At 38.8% G+C, this 16,647-nt stretch overlaps 1 protein-coding gene across 1 annotated transcript in view; it reads right to left on the bottom strand.

The window, feature by feature from the left end:
* Positions 1-14,782: 14,782 nt before the first annotated feature.
* Positions 14,783-16,647, bottom strand: part of LOC311118101 (general transcription and DNA repair factor IIH helicase/translocase subunit XPB-like) — a gene marked incomplete at its 3' end in the record, with an annotated part of 21,522 nt that continues 19,657 nt past the window's right edge. The window contains exons 8-9 of the mRNA XM_084192976.1: positions 14,986-14,996; positions 14,783-14,902 (exon numbers count right to left, since the gene is read on the bottom strand). Of these exons, the coding sequence (XP_084049102.1) occupies positions 14,783-14,902; positions 14,986-14,996 (131 nt within the window). The remainder of the gene's footprint in view (positions 14,903-14,985; positions 14,997-16,647) is intronic.

The following is a 16,647-nucleotide window of genomic DNA, read 5'->3' on the forward strand; positions in this document are numbered from 1 at the left end:
TGCATCACACTAGAAATGACCAGTTGGAGGGGGGCGTTCCAGTGCATCACACTAGTAATGACCAGTTGGAGGGGGGCGTTCCAATGCAACACACTAGGATTGACCAGCTGGAGGGGGGCGTTCCAGAGCATCACACTAGTAATGACCAGCTGGAGGGGGGCGTTCCAGAGCATCACACTAGTAATGACCAGCTGGAGGGGGGCGTTCCAGTGCATCACACTAGTAATGACCAGCTGGAGGGGGGCGTTCCAGTGCATCACACTAGTAATGACCAGCTGGAGGGGGGCGTTCCAATGCATTTGACATTTGACATTTGACATTTGGCGGCAGGTGGCTTAGTGGTTAAGAGCGCTGTGCCAGTAACCGAAAGGTCGCTGGTTCTAATCCCCGAGCCGACTAGGTGAAAAATCTGTCGATGTGCCCTTGAGCAAGGCACTTAACCCTAATTGCTCCTGTGAGTCGCTCTGGATAAGAGCGTCTGCTAAATCATTAATTATTAATCATTATTACATTTACATTTTTGTCATTTAGCAGACGCTCTTATCCAGAGCGCATAATTTTCTCATACATTTGACCCAGTGTTGCGCTCGGTATAGACACGTTTAGGAGACGTTATGAACTCAGCAGTAGTCTCAGAGACACGTCTTCTCTGTGCCTGTTACACTATAGAGGGAGATGATGCCAAATCTTCCAGTTGAAAATCACACACGCGCACACACACACACACACACACACACACACACACACACACACACACACACACACACACACATCATTGTTGTAGATTAGGGAGTAGAAGGGCACAGTGGCTGGATCAGTTTCAGAATTTTACAGCAGTACTTTATTGTCCAGGCCATAAGTCCCTCCTTGACTTGTCCCTTGTTCTTTCCAGGAACTTTATCATCAAACTGTACCATTCCTCCTGTCCCTTGTTCTTTCCAATCCCCTCCATATCTATTAGGACTCTATACTCCAGCATTTTTGGATTTGAGATCAAATGTACCGTCATTTTAATGGCACACGCAGTTGCCAGGAGCAGAGGGCTGTTGCGCAATCTGATGTGAGACAATTATGTTTTTCATATGAGGCCACGGTACAGAACGTCACCTCATATTTCACCTTCATATATATCTATTTTACTGTTTAGAAATGAAAGCACTTTATGTATGAAGTCCAACCCCCCCCCCCCATGTGAAGAAGTCATAAATATGTGGACAAATTCACTTATATTGTATTAAAGTAGTCACAAATGTAGTATTTGGTCCCATATTCCTTGCATGGAATGACTATATCAAGCTTGTGACTCTACAAACTCGTTGGATGCATTTGCAGTTTTGATTTGGGTAGTTTTGTCCAACCATGCTTCATATGACATCTATTATTTATATTTTAGTCATTTAGCAGACGCTCTTATCCAGAGTGACTTACAGTTAGTGAGTGCATACATTTGTATTTATTTTTTTCATACTCGAACCCACAACCCTGGCGTTGCAAACGCCATGCTCTACCAACTGAGCTACATCCCTGCCGGCCATTCCCTCCCCTACCCTGGACAACGCTGGGCCAATTGTGCGCCGCCCCCATGGGTCTCCCGGTCGCGGCCGGCTACGACAGAGCCTGGATTCGAACCAGGATCTCTAGTGGCACAGCTAGCACTGCGATGCAGCGCCTTAGACCACTGCGCCACTTATTCATGTCCATGTTGCTCATCATTGCTCCAATGTTTCATACCCCACTCTGTTGCACATTGCTCATTATTGCTCCAATGTGCTCGGCAATAACTTTGTAAATCAGCAATAAAATAAGTTATGATTCTCTCTGTCACACATGAATCACACCCACACACACATTGCCTAGGCCTTAAGTCATTACAAATCCTTATGGTTCTTTCCAGGAATCTATCAGCAATTAAATATTAATCTCTCTCAGGATTCTTGGACTGATATCATCTGATCTCCATGAAGACACTGTTATGCCTCACTTCCACCTGAGACTGACCCCACACCAGGGTGTCACCAGGGTTTATGTTAATGTTAGCTCTAGTGTAATGGTGTTTCCATCAGGAGTGTAACACTAAAGACTTGTGGGGAGCAGAATCAACCACCTCTGTTGCTTTGTAAGAAGGTGTTAAAGTCCACAGTTAACCATTGCTATGTAGAGTCAGATCCAAAATTATTGGAACACTTGATAAAGCTGAGCTGTTTTCCATGTTTATCTACCAGTGTATTATAATTACATGTTTATCTACCAGTGTATTATAATGACATGTTTTCCATATTTATCTACCTGTGTATTATAATTACATGTTTATCTACCAGTGTATTGTAATGACATGTTTTCCATGTTTATATCCCAGTGTATTATAATGACATGTTTTCCATATTTATCTACCTGTCACACCCTGATCTGTTTCACCTGTCTTTGTGCTTGTCTCCACCCCCCTCCAGGTGTCGCCCATCTCCCCCATTATCCCCTGTGTATTTATACCTGTGTTCTCTGTTTGTCTGTTGCCAGTTCGTCTTGTCTTGTCAGGTCTTACCAGCGTGCTTTCCCGTCTTCCTGTTTCTCAAGTTCTGTTTCCTAGTTTTCCCGGTTCTGACCATTCTGCCTGACCTGACCCTGAGCCTGCCTGACCTGACCTGACCCCGAGCCTGCCTGACCTGACCCCGAGCCTGCCTGACCTGACCCCGAGCCTGCCTGACCTGACCCCGAGCCTGCCTGCCCTGACCCCGAGCCTGCCTGACCTGACCCCGAGCCTGCCTGCCCTGACCCCGAGCCTGCCTGCCCTGACCCCGAGCCTGCCTGCCTGCCCTGACCCCGAGCCTGCCTGACCTGACCCCGAGCCAGCCTGACCTGACCCCGAGCCTGCCTGACCTGACCCCGAGCCTGCCTGCCCTGACCCAGAGCCTGCCTGACCTGACCCCGAGCCTGCCTGCCCTGACCCCGAGCCTGCCTGACCTGACCCCGAGCCTGCCTGCCCTGACCCCGAGCCTGCCTGCCCTGACCCCGAGCCTGCCTGCCTGCCCTGACCCCGAGCCTGCCTGACCTGACCCCGAGCCAGCCTGACCTGACCCCGAGCCTGCCTGACCTGACCCCGAGCCTGCCTGCCCTGACCCAGAGCCTGCCTGACCTGACCCCGAGCCTGCCTGCCCTGACCCAGAGCCTGCCTGCCATCCTGTACCTGCCTGACTCTGACCTGATCACGAACCTCTGCCTGTCCTCGACCTGCCCCGTGTTTATAATAAATGATCTGAGAACTGTACTATCCGTCTTCTGTGTCTGCAACTGGGTCATATCTTGAGTTGTGATACTACCAGTGTATTATAATGACGTGTTTATCTCCCAGTGTATAATAATGACATGTTTATTTACCAGTGTATTATAATGACATGTTTATCTCCCAGTGTATTATAATGACATGTTTATCTCCCAGTGTATTATAATGACGTGTTTATCTCCCAGTGTATTATAATGACATGTTTATATCCCAGTGTATTATAATGACGTGTTTATCTCCCAGTGTATTATAATGACATGTTTATATCCCAGTGTATTATAATGACGTGTTTATCTCCCAGTGTATTATAATGACGTGTTTATCTCCCAGTGTATTATAATGACGTGTTTATCTCCCAGTGTATTATAATGACATGTTTATCTCCCAGTGTACATATTACCCCAACTACCTCAACTAGCCGGTGCCCCCGCACATTGACTCTGCAACGGTACCCCCCTGTATATATAGCCTCCCTACTGTTATTTTATTTTACTTCTGCTCTTTTTTTTCTCAACACTTTTTTTGTTGTTGTTTTATTTTTACTTTTTTTGTTAAAAATAAATGCACTGTTGGTTAAGGGCTGTAAGTAAGCATTTCACTGTGATGTCTGCACCTGTTGTATTCGGCGCATGTGACCAATAAAATTTGATTTGATTTGATTTGATTATAATGATATGTTTATTTACCAGTGTATTATAATGACATGCTTATCTCCCAGTGTATTATAATGACATGTTTATTTACCAGTGTATTATAATGACATGTTTATCTCCCAGTGTATTATAATGACATGTTTATCTCCCAGTGTATTATAATGACATGTTTATATCCCAGTGTATTATAATGACATGTTTATATCCCAGTGTATTATAATGACATGTTTATCTCCCAGTGTATTATAATGACATGTTTATTTACCAGTGTATTATAATGACATGTTTATCTCCCAGTGTATTATAATGACATGTTTATCTCCCAGTGAATTCTAATGACGTGTTTATCTCCCAGTGTATTATAATGACATGTTTATATCCCAGTGTACATATTACCCCAACTACCTCAACTAGCCGGTGCCCCCGCACATTGACTCTGCAACGGTACCCCCCTGTATATATAGCCTCCCTACTGTTATTTTATTTTACTTCTGCTCTTTTTTTTCTCAACACTTTTTTTGTTGTTGTTTTATTTTTACTTTTTTTGTTAAAAATAAATGCACTGTTGGTTAAGGGCTGTAAGTAAGCATTTCACTGTGATGTCTGCACCTGTTGTATTCGGCGCATGTGACCAATAAAATTTGATTTGATTTGATTTGATTATAATGATATGTTTATTTACCAGTGTATTATAATGACATGCTTATCTCCCAGTGTATTATAATGACATGTTTATTTACCAGTGTATTATAATGACATGTTTATCTCCCAGTGTATTATAATGACATGTTTATCTCCCAGTGTATTATAATGACATGTTTATATCCCAGTGTATTATAATGACATGTTTATATCCCAGTGTATTATAATGACATGTTTATCTCCCAGTGTATTATAATGACATGTTTATTTACCAGTGTATTATAATGACATGTTTATCTCCCAGTGTATTATAATGACATGTTTATCTCCCAGTGTATTATAATGACGTGTTTATCTCCCAGTGTATTATAATGACATGTTTATCTCCCAGTGTATTATAATGACATGTTTATCTCCCAGTGTATTATAATGACGTGTTTATCTCCCAGTGTATTATAATGACATGTTTATATCCCAGTGTATTATAATGACGTGTTTATCTCCCAGTGTATTATAATGACATGTTTATATCCCAGTGTATTATAATGACGTGTTTATCTCCCAGTGTATTATAATGACGTGTTTATCTCCCAGTGTATTATAATGACGTGTTTATCTCCCAGTGTATTATAATGACATGTTTATCTCCCAGTGTACATATTACCCCAACTACCTCAACTAGCCGGTGCCCCCGCACATTGACTCTGCAACGGTACCCCCCTGTATATATAGCCTCCCTACTGTTATTTTATTTTACTTCTGCTCTTTTTTTTCTCAACACTTTTTTTGTTGTTGTTTTATTTTTACTTTTTTTGTTAAAAATAAATGCACTGTTGGTTAAGGGCTGTAAGTAAGCATTTCACTGTGATGTCTGCACCTGTTGTATTCGGCGCATGTGACCAATAAAATTTGATTTGATTTGATTTGATTATAATGATATGTTTATTTACCAGTGTATTATAATGACATGCTTATCTCCCAGTGTATTATAATGACATGTTTATTTACCAGTGTATTATAATGACATGTTTATCTCCCAGTGTATTATAATGACATGTTTATCTCCCAGTGTATTATAATGACGTGTTTATCTCCCAGTGTATTATAATGACGTGTTTATCTCCCAGTGTATTATAATGACATGTTTATCTCCCAGTGTACATATTACCCCAACTACCTCAACTAGCCGGTGCCCCCGCACATTGACTCTGCAACGGTACCCCCCTGTATATATAGCCTCCCTACTGTTATTTTATTTTACTTCTGCTCTTTTTTTTCTCAACACTTTTTTTGTTGTTGTTTTATTTTTACTTTTTTTGTTAAAAATAAATGCACTGTTGGTTAAGGGCTGTAAGTAAGCATTTCACTGTGATGTCTGCACCTGTTGTATTCGGCGCATGTGACCAATAAAATTTGATTTGATTTGATTTGATTATAATGATATGTTTATTTACCAGTGTATTATAATGACATGCTTATCTCCCAGTGTATTATAATGACATGTTTATTTACCAGTGTATTATAATGACATGTTTATCTCCCAGTGTATTATAATGACATGTTTATCTCCCAGTGTATTATAATGACATGTTTATATCCCAGTGTATTATAATGACATGTTTATATCCCAGTGTATTATAATGACATGTTTATCTCCCAGTGTATTATAATGACATGTTTATTTACCAGTGTATTATAATGACATGTTTATCTCCCAGTGTATTATAATGACATGTTTATCTCCCAGTGTATTATAATGACATGTTTATCTCCCAGTGTATTATAATGACATGTTTATCTCCCAGTGTATTATAATGACATGTTTATCTCCCAGTGTATTATAATGACGTGTTTATCTCCCAGTGTATTATAATGACATGTTTATATCCCAGTGTATTATAATGACGTGTTTATCTCCCAGTGTATTATAATGACATGTTTATATCCCAGTGTATTATAATGACGTGTTTATCTCCCAGTGTATTATAATGACGTGTTTATCTCCCAGTGTATTATAATGACGTGTTTATCTCCCAGTGTATTATAATGACATGTTTATCTCCCAGTGTACATATTACCCCAACTACCTCAACTAGCCGGTGCCCCCGCACATTGACTCTGCAACGGTACCCCCCTGTATATATAGCCTCCCTACTGTTATTTTATTTTACTTCTGCTCTTTTTTTTCTCAACACTTTTTTTGTTGTTGTTTTATTTTTACTTTTTTTGTTAAAAATAAATGCACTGTTGGTTAAGGGCTGTAAGTAAGCATTTCACTGTGATGTCTGCACCTGTTGTATTCGGCGCATGTGACCAATAAAATTTGATTTGATTTGATTTGATTATAATGATATGTTTATTTACCAGTGTATTATAATGACATGCTTATCTCCCAGTGTATTATAATGACATGTTTATTTACCAGTGTATTATAATGACATGTTTATCTCCCAGTGTATTATAATGACATGTTTATCTCCCAGTGTATTATAATGACATGTTTATATCCCAGTGTATTATAATGACATGTTTATATCCCAGTGTATTATAATGACATGTTTATCTCCCAGTGTATTATAATGACATGTTTATTTACCAGTGTATTATAATGACATGTTTATCTCCCAGTGTATTATAATGACATGTTTATCTCCCAGTGTATTATAATGACGTGTTTATCTCCCAGTGTATTATAATGACATGTTTATATCCCAGTGTATTATAATGACGTGTTTATCTCCCAGTGTATTATAATGACATGTTTATATCCCAGTGTATTATAATGACGTGTTTATCTCCCAGTGTATTATAATGACGTGTTTATCTCCCAGTGTATTATAATGACATGTTTATATCCCAGTGTATTATAATGACGTGTTTATCTCCCAGTGTATTATAATGACATGTTTATCTCCCAGTGTATTATAATGACATGTTTATCTCCCAGTGTATTATAATGACGTGTTTATCTCCCAGTGTATTATAATGACATACTTTTCATGATTATTTCTCAGGGAGTAGTAGGCCACAGCGTCTGGATCTGCCCCAAGTGTTTTATTTGTAACTTTATTTTACCAGGCAATCCAATGGAGGGCTGACGAAAGGAAAAAGGCCTCCTGTGGGGCAGGGGATTAAAGGTGTTTGGGTTCTTCATCATTAGATTAAAGGTGTTTGGGTTCTTCATCATTAGATTAAAGGTGTTTGGGTTCTTCATCGTTCGATTAAAGGTGTTTGGGTTCTATGATTCTCTCTGTCACACATGAATCACACCCACACACACATTGCCTAGGCCTTAAGTCATTACAAATCTTTATGGTTCTTTCCAGGAATCTATCAGCAATTAAATATTAATCTCTCTCAGGATTCTTGGACTGATATCATCTGATTTCCATGAAGACACTGTTATGCCTCACTTCCACCTGAGACTGACCCCACACCAGGGTGTCACCAGGGTTTATGTTAATGTTAGCTCTAGTGTAATGGTGTTTCCATCAGGAGTGTAACACTAAAGACTTGTGGGGAGCAGAATCAACCACCTCTGTTGCTTTGTAAGAAGGTGTTAAAGTCCACAGTTAGCCATTGCTATGTAGAGTCAGATCCAAAATTATTGGAACCCTTGATAAAGCTGAACAAAAAAGACTGTATAAAATAAATAATACAAATACTGAGCTATATTGTATGCTTCAAAATGTATAATGACATGTTTATATCCCAGTGTATTATAATGACATGTTTATCTCCCAGTGTATTATAATGACATGTTTATCTCCCAGTGTATTATAATGACATGTTTATATCCCAGTGTATTATAATGACATGTTTATATCCCAGTGTATTATAATGACATGTTTATATCCCAGTGTATTATAATGACATGTTTATATCCCAGTGTATTATAATGACATGTTTATCTCCCAGTGTATTATAATGACATGTTTATATCCCAGTGTATTATAATGACATGTTTATATCCCAGTGTATTATAATGACATGTTTATCTCCCAGTGTATTATAATGACATGTTTATTTACCAGTGTATTATAATGACGTGTTTATCTCCCAGTGTATTATAATGACATGTTTATCTCCCAGTGTATTATAATGACATGTGTTCCATGTTTATCTCCCAGTGTTATATAATGCCATGTTTATATCCCAGTGTATTATAATGCCATGTTTATCTCCCAGTGTATTATAATGACATGTTTATCTCCCAGTGTATTATAATGACATGTTTATATCCCAGTGTATTATAATGACATGTTTATATCCCAGTGTATTATAATGACATGTGTTCCATGTTTATCTCCCAGTGTTATATAATGCCATGTTTATATCCCAGTGTATTATAATGCCATGTTTATCTCCCAGTGTATTATAATGACATGTTTATCTCCCAGTGTATTATAATGACATGTTTATATCCCAGTGTATTATAATGACATGTTTATATCCCAGTGTATTATAATGCCATGTTTATCTCCCAGTGTATTATAATGACATGTTTATCTCCCAGTGTATTATAATGACATGTTTATATCCCAGTGTATTATAATGACATGTGTTCCATGTTTATCTCCCAGTGTTATATAATGCCATGTTTATATCCCAGTGTATTATAATGCCATGTTTATCTCCCAGTGTATTATAATGACATGTTTATCTCCCAGTGTATTATAATGACATGTTTATATCCCAGTGTATTATAATGACATGTTTATATCCCAGTATATTATAATGCCATGTTTATCTCCCAGTGTATTATAATGACATGTTTATCTCCCAGTGTATTATAATGCCATGTTTATCAACCAGTGTATTATAATGACATGTTTATCTCCCAGTGTATTATAATGACATGTTTATATCCCAGTGTATTATAATGACATGTGTTCCATGTTTATCTCCCAGTGTTATATAATGCCATGTTTATATCCCAGTGTATTATAATGCCATGTTTATCTCCCAGTGTATTATAATGACATGTTTATCTCCCAGTGTATTATAATGACATGTTTATATCCCAGTGTATTATAATGACATGTTTATATCCCAGTGTATTATAATGACATGTTTATATCCCAGTGTATTATAATGACATGTGTTCCATGTTTATCTCCCAGTGTTATATAATGCCATGTTTATATCCCAGTGTATTATAATGACATGTTTATCTCCCAGTGTATTATAATGACATGTTTATCTACCAGTGTATTATAATGACATGTTTATCTCCCAGTGTATTATAATGACATGTTTATATCCCAGTGTATTATAATGACATGTTTATCTCCCAGTGTATTATAATGACATGTTTATCTCCCAGTGTATTATAATGACATGTTTATCTCCCAGTGTATTATAATGACATGTTTATATCCCAGTGTATTATAATGACATGTGTTCCATGTTTATCTCCCAGTGTTATATAATGACATGTTTATATCCCAGTGTATTATAATGACATGTGTTCCATGTTTATCTCCCAGTGTTATATAATGACATGTTTATATCCCAGTGTATTATAATGACGTGTTTATCTCCCAGTGTATAAAATGACATGTTTATCTCCCAGTGTATTATAATGACGTGTTTATCTCCCAGTGTATTATAATGACATGTTTATATCCCAGTGTATTATAATGACATGTTTATCTCCCAGTGTATTATAATGACATGTTTATTTACCAGTGTATTATAATGACATGTTTATCTCCCAGTGTATTATAATGACATGTTTATCTCCCAGTGTATTATAATGACGTATTTATCTCCCAGTGTATTATAATGACATGTTTATATCCCAGTGTATTATAATGACATGTTTATCTCCCAGTGTATTATAATGACGTGTTTATTTACCAGTGTATTATAATGCCATGTTTATCTCCCAGTGTATTATAATGACATGTTTATATCCCAGTGTATTATAATGACATGTTTATATCCCAGTGTATTATAATGACATGTTTATCTCCCAGTGTATTATAATGACATGTTTATCTCCCAGTGTATTATAATGACATGTTTATCTCCCAGTGTATTATAATGACATGTTTATCTCCCAGTGTATTATAATGACGTGTTTATCTCCCAGTGTATTATAATGACATGTTTATCTCCCAGTGTATTATAATGACATGTTTATATCCCAGTGTATTATAATGACGTGTTTATCTCCCAGTGTATTATAATGACGTGTTTATCTCCCAGTGTATTATAATGACATGTTTCTATCCCAGTGTATTATAATGACGTGTTTATCTCCCAGTGTATTATAATGACGTGTTTATCTCCCAGTGTATTATAATGACGTGTTTATCTCCCAGTGTATTATAATGACATGTTTATCTCCCAGTGTACATATTACCCCAACTACCTCAACTAGCCGGTGCCCCCGCACATTGACTCTGCAACGGTACCCCCCTGTATATATAGCCTCCCTACTGTTATTTTATTTTACTTCTGCTCTTTTTTTTCTCAACACTTTTTTTGTTGTTGTTTTATTTTTACTTTTTTTGTTAAAAATAAATGCACTGTTGGTTAAGGGCCGTAAGTAAGCATTTCACTGTGATGTCTGCACCTGTTGTATTCGGCGCATGTGACCAATAAAATATGATTTGATTTGATTTGATTATAATGACGTGTTTATCTCCCAGTGTATTATAATGACGTGTTTATCTCCCAGTGTATTATAATGACATGTTTATATCCCAGTGTATTATAATGACATGTTTATATCCCAGTGTATTATAATGACATGTTTATCTCCCAGTGTATTATAATGACATGTTTATTTACCAGTGTATTATAATGACGTGTTTATCTCCCAGTGTATTATAATGACATGTTTATCTCCCAGTGTATTATAATGACATGTTTATCTCCCAGTGTATTATAATGACATACTTTTCATGATTATTTCTCAGGGAGTAGTAGGCCACAGCGTCTGGATCTGCCCCAAGTGTTTTATTTGTAACTTTATTTTACCAGGCAATCCAATGGAGGACTGACGAAAGGAAAAAGGCCTCCTGTGGGGCAGGGGATTAAAGGTGTTTGGGTTCTTCATCATTAGATTAAAGGTGTTTGGGTTCTTCATCATTAGATTAAAGGTGTTTGGGTTCTTCATCGTTCGATTAAAGGTGTTTGGGTTCTATGATTCTCTCTGTCACACATGAATCACACCCACACACATATTGCCTAGGCCTTAAGTCATTACAAATCTTTATGGTTCTTTCCAGGAATCTATCAGCAATTAAATATTAATCTCTCTCAGGATTCTTGGACTGATATCATCTGATCTCCATGAAGACACTGTTATGCCTCACGTCCACCTGAGACTGACCCCACACCAGGGTGTCACCAGGGTTTATGTTAATGTTAGCTCTAGTGTAATGGTGTTTCCATCAGGAGTGTCACACTAAAGACTTGTGGGGAGCAGAATCAACCACCTCTGTTGCTTTGTAAGAAGGTGTTAAAGTCCACAGTTAGCCATTGCTATGTAGAGTCAGATCCAAAATTATTGGAACCCTTGATAAAGCTGAACAAAAAAGACTGTATAAAATAAATAATACAAATACTGAGCTATATTGTATGCTTCAAAATGTATAATGACATGTTTATATCCCAGTGTATTATAATGACATGTTTATATCCCAGTGTATTATAATGACATGTTTATATCCCAGTGTATTATAATGACATGTTTATATCCCAGTGTATTATAATGACATGTTTATATCCCAGTGTATTATAATGACATGTTTATATCCCAGTGTATTATAATGACATGTTTATCTACCAGTGTATTATATTGACATGTTTATCTCCCAGTGTATTATAATGACATGTTTATCACCCAGTGTATTATAATGACATGTTTATATCCCAGTGTATTATAATGACATGTTTATCTCCCAGTGTATTATAATGCCATGTTTATATCCCAGTGTATTATAATGCCATGTTTATATCCCAGTGTATTATAATGACATGTTTATCTCCCAGTGTATTATAATGACATGTTTATATCCCAGTGTATTATAATGACAGTACACATTTCCGAGTGGCAGGAGGAAATATGGCTGTATTTACACAGGCAGCCCAATTCTGATATTTTTTCTACTAATTGTTTTTTTGACCAATCACATCAGATCTTTTTCAGAGCTGATCTGATTGGTCAAAAGTCCAATTAGTGAAACAAAGATCAGAATTGTGCTGCCTGTGTAAATAGCCTATGTTTCAGTTGTCACCTAATTGTAATGATCTCCAGGTGCTAATAACTACCTCTTACTGGGGGGGGGTCTCAGATGACCAGAAAAGAAGTCAACGAAGAAACCACATAACAATTTGAACAATTCAAGGTCAGTCGGTTCAAAAGAAAAGCTTTGAGCCTATAGGATTGTAAGAGATTTGAAAATGTGCACTGGGTTAGTTTCTGTATGTTCATATATAGCCTATAGAGACACATTATTCCAGTCTCTGTTTGAGATTGCATTGCCTCTCTATTTTAACACCAATAAACCCATCCCCATTTAAAACTGTATTTAGGATATGTCAATCTAACAAGCAAGGCAAGTAAAAGCAACATTCTAAACAATGTTTTTGGTTTGTTACTAGCTTGTTAGCGGACTAGCTAGCTGGCTAGCCATTTCAGATAATGACAAGAACATATCTGACAACGCTTGGACTACAACCAACTTTAATTCATCATGAACAGGAAAATGAACGCATTACAAGATAATTACTTACAAGGTAAAGATGAGATAAAAAAAATTGCCATAATCATCCATCTTCGTAAAGGAACACTTTGATCAAATAACAAATAAAATATTATAAAATATTGTGTAAAGCAAAGCATTTTATAGATATAACCGCACAGTTTGTTAGCTAGCTAGCTAGCTAGCTAGCCAGTTTTAGAGGAACAATTCAATACATTTTTTCAAATTAACTGCCAATTTGCCAACATTCAATTCAAACAATGCAGTCAATCCACAGCCAAACACTGGCTGAAATCAGTTGATGATAAGGACTTAGACAAGTTTTAAATGCACAGGACTTAGACAAGTTTTAAATGCACAGGACTTAGACAAGTTTTTAAATGCAACAAGTACTGATATTATATAGAGAGACATTTATGGTCTGTATACATACTCTATCTTAGAGGCTGTTTACACAGAACAATAGCATCTGGGTATAGGCATGTAGAAACGGTATTTATGACAATATTTTAGGTTGACAATAATGCTATTAAACAAACTTGTGATACATCATGTTTTACTGTTACTTTCCTGTATAAGGTGCATCACCTTTGCCTGTTCTGCCAACTGGTTTGTTTTCCTCCTTTACCAAAATGGCTTCCATTAACATCCCATTCTGAAACTCTGAGGGTCTATGACATAAAGCCCCTGCTTGAAAATAGCTGACTTACGGTTGTGAATGTGACAAAATAACAAGCAGTGCATTTCTGTCTGAGATTGTGAACAAAACAAAAAAAAGCTGTGACAGGGTCAAAGTTTAAAATCGTTCATGTCTCTGCGGCAAGGAAACCGACGGTCTACAGACCATCGGCCTAAGAAAACAAATTTTTAATGTTGAATTGGCCAAAGACACTTGTCGCAGTGTAATGGTCTACAGACGTGGCTAGACAGACTATAAACCAGCCTTACGGTTGTCTGTCAGCAAACTGCAGGTTGATGGGCGCAGCAGGACAGACTATAAACCAGCCTTACGGTTGTCTGTCAGTAAACTGCAGGTTGATGGGCGCAGCAGGACAGACGAGGCCGTGGGTTTTGGCTTATGGTTGTCTGTCAGCAAACAGCAGGTTGATTGGCGCAGCAGGACAGACGAGGCCGTGGGTTTTGGCTTATGGTTGTCTGTCAGCAAACAGCAGGTTGATTGGCGCAGCAGGACAGACGAGGCCGTGGGTTTTGGCTTATGGTTGTCTGTCAGCAAACAGCAGGTTGATTGGCGCAGCAGGACAGACGAGGCCGTGGGTTTTGGCTTATGGTTGTCTGTCAGCAAACTGCAGGTTGATTGGCGCAGCAGGACAGACGAGGCCGTGGGTTTTGGTCTATGGTTGTCTGTCAACAAACTGCACGTTGATTGGCGCAGCAGGACAGACGAGGCCGTGGGTTTTGGTCTATGGTTGTCTGTCAGCAAACTGCACGTTGATTGGCGCAGCAGGACAGACGAGGCCGTGGGTTTTGGCTTATGGTTGTCTGTCAGCAAACTGCAGGTTGATTGGCGCAGCAGGACAGAGGAGGCCGTGGGTTTTGGCTTTGACTTCTTCTGTGAAGGGACACACCCCTATCTGGAACCTCTGGATCAGCTGGGAGAAGAAGAGACAAACACAACAGGTATTAACCTCAGGATCAGCTGGGAGGAGAAGAGACAAACACAACAGGTATTAACCTCAGGATCAGCTGGGAGGAGAAGAGAAAAAACACAACAGGTATTAACCTCAGGATCAGCTGGGAGGAGAAGAGAAAAAACACAACAGGTATTAACCTCAGGATCAGCTGGGAGGAGAAGAGAAAAAACACAACAGGTATTAACCTCAGGATCAGCTGGGAGGAGAAGAGACAAACACAACAGGTATTAACCTCTGGATCAGCTGGGAGGAGAAGAGACAAACACAACAGGTATTAACCTCAGGATCAGCTGGGAGGAGAAGAGAAAAAACACAACAGGTATTAACCTCAGGATCAGCTGGGAGGAGAAGAGAAAAAACACAACAGGTATTAACCTCAGGATCAGCTGGGAGGAGAAGAGAAAAAACACAACAGGTATTAACCTCAGGATCAGCTGGGAGGAGAAGAGACAAACACAACAGGTATTAACCTCAGGATCAGCTGGGAGGAGAAGAGACAAACACAACAGGTATTAACCTCTGGAGCACACTAACCCTACGTCCCAAATGGCACCCTATTCCCTACATAGTTTGGGAGGAACTGTAGTGGAACGGGTTGAGAGCTTCAAGTTCCTTGGTGTCCACATCACCAACGAACTATCATGGTCCAAACACACCAAGACAGTCGTGAAGAGGGCACGACAAAGCCTATTCCCCCTCAGGAGACTAAAAAGATTTGGCATGGGTCCTCAGATCCTCAAAAAATTCTACAGCTGCACCATCGAGAGCATCCTGACTGGTTGCATCACCGCCTGGTATGGCAACTGCTTGGCCTCTGACCGCAAGGCACTACAGAGGGTAGTGCGTACGGCCCAGTACATCACTGGGGCAAAGCTCCCTGCCATCCAGGACCTCTATACCAGGCGGTGTCAGAGGAAGGCCCTCAAAATTGTCAAAGACTCCAGCCACCCTAGTCATAGACTGTTCTCTCTGCTACCGCACGGCAAGCGGTACCGGAGTGCCAAGTCTAGGTCCAAAAGACTTCTCAACAGCTTCTACCCCCAAGCCATAAGACTCCTGAACAGCTAATCATGGCTACCCGGACTATTTGCACTGCCCCCCCACCCCATCCTTTTTACGCTGCTGCTACTCTGTTAAGTATTTATGCATAGTCACTTTAACTCTACCCACATGTACATATTACCTCAACTACCTCAACTAGCCGGTGCCCCCGCACATTGACTATGCAACGGTACCCCCCTGTATATATAGCCTCCCTACTGTCACTTTATTTTACTGTATATATAGCCTCCCTACTGTCACTTTATTTTACTTCTGCTCTTTTTTTCTCAACACTTTTTTGTTGTTGTTTTATTCTTACTTTTTTTGTTTAAAATAAATGCACTGTTGGTTAAGGGCTGTAAGTAAGCATTTCACTGTAATGTCTGCACCTGTTGTATTCGGCGCATGTGACCAATAAAATTTGATTTGATTTGATTTGATTTGAGGAAGACTAACTCACGTTTTGGGAACGACGGAGAAACCGAGTTAGAGAAACAGATTTGAAATTGTATTGTCTATTTGAGAAGGGATCAAGATCAACCAAGATACTGTGCGTGTGCGTGTGTGTGTGTGTGTGTGTGTGTGTGTGTGTGTGTGTGTGTGTGTGTGTGTGTGTGTGTGTGTGTGTGTGTGTGTGTGTGTGTGTGTGTGTGTGTGTGTGT

The sequence above is a fragment of the Coregonus lavaretus genome (assembly GCF_964263955.1).
Source record: "Coregonus lavaretus genome assembly, contig: HAP1_SCAFFOLD_702, whole genome shotgun sequence".
NCBI lineage: Eukaryota > Metazoa > Chordata > Actinopteri > Salmoniformes > Salmonidae > Coregonus > Coregonus lavaretus.